Source organism: Lutra lutra, chromosome 10, assembly GCF_902655055.1.
Source record: "Lutra lutra chromosome 10, mLutLut1.2, whole genome shotgun sequence".
Classification (NCBI taxonomy): Eukaryota; Metazoa; Chordata; class Mammalia; order Carnivora; family Mustelidae; genus Lutra; species Lutra lutra.
In genome coordinates, this window is record NC_062287.1 from 80219746 (window position 1) to 80227793 (window position 8048).

At 41.1% G+C, this 8048-nt stretch overlaps 1 protein-coding gene across 1 annotated transcript; it reads left to right on the top strand.

Moving 5' to 3' along the window:
* Positions 1-565: 565 nt before the first annotated feature.
* Positions 566-2658, top strand: FIBIN (fin bud initiation factor homolog). Its single transcript, XM_047747285.1, has one exon. The coding sequence runs from the start codon at positions 1020-1022 to the stop codon at positions 1653-1655; it is 636 nt and encodes a 211-aa protein (XP_047603241.1). The 5' UTR covers positions 566-1019; the 3' UTR covers positions 1656-2658.
* The last annotated feature ends 5390 nt before the right edge of the window (positions 2659-8048 follow it).

Genomic DNA, 8048 nt, shown 5'->3' on the forward strand with positions numbered 1-8048 from the left:
TAAACAATTATCTCAGTTGTCCACTTACTCATTAAACTGGCAAAATTCCATTTTCAGCTTTTATTCCCATACATGCTAGCAACCGTGCATTAATCAGTTTTCTATATTGCTATTGCTTCCAAAGTATTGTTACTAACATTTTTAATTAACAAACCATTTCCAAATAAAGCTGCCATGTCCTATACTGCAAATTTGCCTTTGAAGTCACAAATCTTTTAATGTTAAATTTTTAATGATAAAAATAGACATTCTTAACAAATCTAATCAAACGGGTATTTATTTAAAATGTGAAGCAGTATTTCTCCAGGGTAATCACGCTTCCCCTAAGACATTAATAGCAAATCAGTCTTTCTGTTGTGGGCATTCTATTTACTCTGTTCTCATTTTCTCCTTCAAGCTAAATTCTATTTTGCAAAGTCCCCTTTCCAGTCTTAGAAAAAAGAAAAAAAAAAAGATCCTGTACCTTTAATAACAGAGACCTGGTGAGAGGTTTCTTTCCAAACTTGTTCCCTGGCTTCCAAGTGACGAAACCAGCTGTAATTTGAGAGCAGAGAGATCCTCAGGATATCATTAGCCAAAGGAAAAGCTCCACATTCCCACCCAGTCCAGAAGTTGAAATCGTATCAGAATGCAACAGCCTTTCTCTCCAGCTACACGCTCCGTCTCTCAGGAGCAAGGGGGAGCTCCGAGGGAGAGTGGGGCACCAGAGCCCCGGAGCAGGGGTTCCCTCTCCTGCCTGTGATCCCACCGCCACCGCCTGGAAGGAGCAGGCAGCGTTCCTGTCCAGAGCACAGGAACAAGAGCCTGGGTGCACCCTGTGCTGTGTGGCCGTGCTCCCCAGGCGCCAGTGACACAGCCACATGAAGCCTGCTGGGGAGGGGGGGCCAGGGTGCAGCAAGCCAGCAGGAACTGAGGCTGTCGCCGTCCTGGGGAGGCACTGACTCCCAGGGGGACCCCCCTTCTTCGTGCCTGGGCAGACGGTCTTCTCCCGGGGTCCCCGGTCACCCTGACTATCCAGGATGGTGTTCCTGAAGTTCCTCTGGATGGGTTTCTTCTGCCACCTGTGTCAGGGCTACTTCGATGGCCCTCTCTACCCGGAGATGTCCAATGGGACTCTGCACCACTACTTCGTGCCTGACGGGGACTATGAAGAGAATGATGACCCTGAGAAGTGCCAGCTGCTCTTCAGGGTGAGTGACCACCGGCGCTGCTCCCAGGGGGAGGGGAGCCAGGCTAGCAGTCTGCTGAGCCTCACCCTTCGGGAAGAGTTCACCGTGCTGGGCCGCCAGGTGGAGGATGCTGGGCGTGTCCTGGAGGGCATCAGTAAGAGCATCTCCTATGACCTGGATGGGGAAGAAAGCTATGGCAAGTACCTGCGGCGGGAGTCCCACCAGATCGGGGATGCCTACTCCAACTCGGACAAGTCCCTCACTGAGCTGGAAAGCAAGTTTAAGCAGGGCCAGGAACAGGACAGCCGGCAAGAAAGCAGGCTCAACGAGGACTTCCTGGGGATGCTGGTCCACACCAGGTCCCTGCTGAAGGAAACGCTTGACATCTCTGTGGGGCTCAGGGACAAATACGAGCTACTGGCGCTCACCATCAGGAGCCATGGGACCCGGCTAGGTCGGCTGAAAAATGATTATCTTAAGGTGTAGGTGGAAGGGCAAACTGCCAGGGAGAGGGCACCAAGTGAGCCCGGTTGTGGAGGGTGGGGACAGGAGACAGGGCTAACGTTTCTTTTGTACTTCTTATTTTTTATATCTGGATTTGCACTTGGAGAATGATCTGAAGTGATCTTTGAAGGAAATAAGTGAGAGTCGAGTTGTTTGATTTTTGTACATTATTTATGGGATTGCTATTGATTTACTTGGAAAGAACAACTTAAAGCCATGCCTCCTGCCTTTGCTAGAGGACTTTATAACTCTGCAGAGACACCTGTTTCAGCCACATCTAGAAGGACGCAGTTTGTGCAGTAGGGAGCGATTAAAATTCCCCACCTGGAGATTATGTGAAAATACTCAGAGAGGATAGTGCAGAGCTCCTTTTCGCCTTCAGCCTTCACTCTTGGGCTCTGAAACTTGTCAGCTGTCTGTTCTACAGATGAGGTCTGAGGTGCTGCTCAGCCTTCCTGCCAGCTGATGGAATTTGCCAGTTTCTTGTTCTCTTTTTCTCTCTTATTTATTAACCATGGTCTCCAAGGTTTTGTTTTTTGTTTGGGGGGTTTTTTGTGCATTCTTTGTTTTTCGTTTTGTTTTGTTTTGTTTTTTGTTATTCGTAAGAGTATCGCCTAGAATTTGTACACAAATCGTCCTTTGCAGGGCATGTCCAAGGGGCCTCTGTGAGTATTAAGTTGAAGTGGCCACATTTAAGAAGTCCAAGCTTTGTGGTGGGTACAGACTCAATGTTGCTGAGCTGATTTGCTGTGTCTCTCATTGTATGCCTGTGTCCTCAGAGCTACAGTCCATTACAAAAAAATAGATAGATTGTTTGAACCCAGCCCTGAATGCCGATGATGTAGGTTACCAATGTATCCGTTCTGGGTTTGGGGATTTTGCTTCTGTTTGAGTATTGGAAACTTGTACTTCAAATAGGGGGGGATTCTAATTCTAATAACTCCTTCACTTAGTTTTATTATTCAGCCAATAAATATGTTCTCGTGTAATACTGGCTTATTTTCTAATTGATATCCATAACTTTCAAAGTGCAAAGAGGAGTACAGTGCAAGAGGAAAGAGAAGGGTGGGATTTAAGCCAGTTTACTCCAAGTATCTGATAAAGAAGGCAGAGGGATGGCTATGTATTTGGCAATCATCCCTTCCCTGGCCACCCTTACTATCCTCAAAAGAAAAAATCTAGGTCTTGCCAGAAGTTGATCTCTGCTGGTCTGCCTAAAAACTCCATTTCCCCCCACTTTTTCCCATAGAAACAACTGGAAAATTTATGACAAGGCTCAAAAGTTATATGCCCTTGTAATGCAGATGGAGGGCCCATTCTAAGTTACAGGAACTATAATGATGTTTAATAATTTTGAAGCCAGGTCTGTGTTATTGACTAATGATTTCAAAAGGTGGAAATGCCCTTTATTTCATGTCTTTCCCCAGGCTCTCCCTCTCACCTTAAATATGTTTTCCTTTTACACAAACACACACACACACACACACACACACACACAGGAAAATAAATAAATGTTCATAATCTACTCTTCAACATTGAAGCATTTTTTTCTCTCCCATGCATGAAGAATCCAGTTTTCTATTCTTATAATGTGTCCAGTATATTACTGTAGGGGATACTGACACCCAGAATGGCTGACCCTTGTTGTAACAGCTTGAGGACTCTTAACGTGCTCCTTGCAAGGATGTTGAGGCCTGAAACTTTGCATAGCTACCTCATTGTTTAAATATAAAAAAAACAACGCATGGAATAATACTTAAAATAACCGTTTGTAATTTCTTTGCATCACTCAGGAGACTGCTTTTAGCTGCCTCTATACTGGTGTGTGGGGAAAATGTAAATGATTGTTGAAAAGTGTTTCCTTCTTTATGCTATGAAAGACGAGGGAAAAACAGCAGAGGCAAAGGAGATGACATTTGGCACTTAAATGATTGTAGTTTGCAGTTACAACATTTAATATCTCAAAATTTTCCTATCACTCACTTCACAGGACTCAAGTCTAATCCATGGACATATTAAATGTCATCTCTTCAGTCTCCCCATCTGTAATAAGAGAATATTAAGCACATGACATGGTTAGAAAACTGGCTTCACTGTGCATGCTAATTTCAATCAACCCGTAACGGGCTGCATACACTATTAGGCTAAAAAGGATTTAAAAGGCACAGATGTAAAGAAGGCTGTCCCCAGTTAGAGATGCCTTCCATGGGTGCAGAAGGAGGCACAGTGGCACATCTGCTACAAATTTGAAAACCCTGAAACAGATTATGTATGAGGTTCTTTCCAGGGCGAACATTCTATGAGTCCTGCAAAACCAGAACGAAATTATCTGACATTGAATCATCCATTCAAAGCTAGATGTATAGCCAGTAATCCCACAGCGTCTTATGTAAATGGCCCTAGAGGGCAAATGAGAATTTCCAGGTGGGGGGACTGAGCCACCCTAGATACCAACCCAGAGACTAACATCTCAAGTCTTTTCCAAATCCTCTTATTGGGGGATTGTGGGGGGGGGGGTACAGACCCACTCAGCTCTTTCCTCTGGACTACCTTGTTATGCTTATTAGGACCTCCTTACTCCCCAGGTGACAGATTCTTTTCAATAGTGCTTCTTTATTTCTCAGACCATGAAGTAATATTTTGAGAATCTGAAAAAGACTACATACTTTCTTCCCTGAGAAATCTGACAAAAATATCCATATAATTTAAGATATGCATTATTTTTATAAATACCAATCCCTTAGCTTGCATCAGGTAGGTTGCATCTCTTAAGGATGGGATGCATGCATCCCTTAGCATGCATCAGGAGTTAGGTTGTGGGTAATTCTGGGATACCACAAAGCTATGGGACTTAATCTAACTAAAAGTTTTTAAAAGCCTCTTGGAGTTTTATTTGAGTAAGAGACATTTTTGTTATTGTTATAGTTTTCAGTTAGCTTATTTTTAATGTTTTATTGACTTATTCGAAAGAGAGAGTGAATGAGAGAGAGAGAAAGAAAGAGAAAGAGAGCACAAGCAGGAGATGGGGGAAGAGACAGAAGGAGACACAGACTCCCCACTGAGTGGGGAGCCCAATGCAGGGCTTGATACAGGACTGGACCCCAGGACCCTGGGACCATGACCTGAAGGCAGACACTTAACTGACTGAGCCACCCAGGAATCCCAAGTTTTGGTTAGTTTTAACAACAAAACTGCTAACTTTTTTGAGAACTCAGAGCCTGTGCTAAGAACATTGCCTGAAATACTTCCCTTAATTCTAGCAACAAACTGTGTAAGGAAAGTATCATAGAAAAGGAATTATTCCATGCCAAGTGCTTCAAACAGTACCTGACACAGAGTGAATCCTCGATAAATGTTCATTATTATTATGATTATTTTGATAATTGAGCCCAGAAAGCCTAGAGAATTTTCCCAAGGTGAGAACTGTGTCTTATATACTTCACTATGTTCTCCCCTTTTAAACTGATGGTTATCTAGTGGAGTATAGATCAAATAAAAGAAGAATGTGGAGGGTAGGGGTACCCTGGGGCCACCAGCTGTCTACTGCAAATGTTGTCCCTATAGGTCTGTCAGCTGACATCCCACAACAGTTCAGATGTCTGACCTCTGTCAGTCAGAAGCTGAGTGGCTCCTGTGTTTACAGAATTTCTCACTGCTACTTTCTCTGTGTGATGCATTGTTAAATACCACTACTCCCCATTCTCCCAAACTGATCATGTGAAAATTTCCATATCCCTACTTTGAAACATTCCATAGGTGTCTGTCTGTCTAGAGTCTGTTGATAAAGGACACCAGGCCGTGTTAGCCTCTGCAACCACAAAGCCACACTCCTAGAAGCTGGCAGAAGCCTGCTGGTGGAGATGTGTTATGAAAGTCAGCAGGGAGAGGCTGTGCCACAGATCACATACTTTTCATTGTCTTTTAAATTCTTTCTTATAACTCTGCTAAGGAAATAGGCTCAAAGATTTCTGAGAGAAGCCTTGAAACATAGATTATAAACTATTTTAGCAAGTAATAAAAATGTCCATGAAAACCACTAAAGATAGGAAATCATTCTAAATGGTTAGGATGCTTCTCTTGGGACATTTTTCCGAGGATGTTAATAAAATCTTCTTGATAAGAAACAATAATCGGTTGTGAAATATAAATGCTAACTGTGGTTTATCAGTGTTTTCATACAAAATCAGTGTTTTCATAAAGAACAACTGGAGACAAGTCTTGGTTAGAAATAGAATACAGAAATGCATAAGCACAATTCGCTGATCTAGAGAATGAGATTCTGTACGTCATCTTAGCAATTTTGGAGTTGGGGTTATCCTTAGGAATACTATCTCCAGAGTCAAGATCCCGATGGGTATGTCATTCATCCAGCATTTTTAAAAAGCCACCATATAAGGTACCCATGATAGAAAATGGCATGTAGACATGTGAGAAAAAGGACAGCTAGACGAAAGATCATAGTACCATGTAGGATTGGCAAAGTACAAGCTTCTATGGGAGCTTAGCAAGAATGTAAGCTAGAATTGTTTGGGAAATGTAAAGCAGTGTAAATAAAATAAGGATTTGGTATAATCATACATTCAAAAGACATAAGGGTTTCATTGTTGTTGGTATTATTGTTATTCTGCTCTTAAATAACATTTTTTTCCAACTATACAAGCCATAGCTTTGTATTCTAATGACATGTAAACAGCAAAACACAAAGAAAACAAAATCATTCCTAGTCTCAAACTCCCCCAGCAAACACCTACTATTTGCATTTTAGTGTACTTACTTCTTTAGTATTTTTTAATGCATACCTATATAACTGTATTTTCCTTTGAGAAAAAATGATATCCTAGTAATACATTGTTTTGTAGCATGTATCTATTTTAGATATTCATTATGTTCAGTAGCATAGATCTTTAAAAAATGCTTAAATCTCCCCAACGGTACTTCAGGAGGCAGAGGTTCTGGTTTCTAGATCTTGTCCTACTATGTCTTAGTTGTACAACTTTGAATAAATCCCTTAAGTGATCTGAAATTCCTACCCTTTGTTTGCAAAATGCAGATAATAGCCAATATTTATTAAACAAGCACAGCTCAAAGTATTTCTGATACATTATCTGACATAATCTTCCCAGAGTTATATTTTAGGTAGCTGTTATATTTTCTAAAATTTTGAATAAAAAGACTGAGGCACAAAGAGTAAGTTAAGCGACTTACCCAGGGTCTCATAGCCAGACAGGAATGGAGTCAAGATTCCAAAGCAGACGGGTTGTCTCCTCTACTAACCACTAATGATGAAAGTTTTTTCCTTTCTAAAGGTAGGAGACGAGACACATGATTTCTTAACTCCCTACCTATTCTAAATGGCCTATGAAATGAACATTTTCCTAATATGATTTTCATAATTGAAAAAAAAATGCAAACCCAGGTTTTCTCAAAGAACTTATTTCTCTGCTTAATTTTATGTTGGATGAAGAATCTCCTTCACATGCATGTGTCGCTCCATGATTCTTTGCCTAAGAGCAACCGGCTTCTTGCTAAATCTTGTATTTTCCAAGCACTTCCAGCCATATTATCACATTTGACAACAAATGATTATCAATGCTGAACTGGCCAGGACAGTTTGTGGTGTTTAGCATTTGGTGCTGGGAGCCCAATGTTCATATCTAGACAAGTTACTCAGTCAGGACGGATGCCAGATGGAAAGATTCCTTGTCTGGGCACCATGTACCTTATAGCTCTGCCTTTCCTGCATCCATTCATCCATTCAAAATACACTCACTGAGTGCTTGCTAACATGTATACTAAAAATGGAAAAAAAATACAGCCATTGAATCCCTCCTGGGTATCAGGCCCTGTTCAGGATACAGCAGTCAGACAAAATCCATGTTCTCCTCAATCTTATATGGAAACATACAAGTTTAATGAATCATTAGGACTCCTCTTGTGGGGTGATAACAAATAAATGAAAATATCTATAGAATGGGATATTAGGCAGTGATATATACTATTTTAGTTAAGATGGCGTTAAGGAAGACCTCTCTGAGTAAATAAGAGATATTAGAACAGAGCCTTAAATGTTGAGTAGAAGACCAAGAAAATAAATGTTAGAGGAAAGAGTATTCCTGGTAAAAGAATAATAAATTCTTCAGACAGAAGACAAATTCAAATTCCTTCAGACAGAGACAATTTTATGTTTGAGAAGAGAGGGCAAAAAAACAATGGGCCTATAGCAGAGCAAATCAAAGAAGGAATTAGTGAACTTGAAGTCAGAGAGGAGATCTGGACTAAGTAATATAGGAACTAGATGGCCATCATAAGAAATTTGGATATAATTCTAATTTTAATACACTGGAGATCTAAGGAGAAGACATATTTGAATACTAA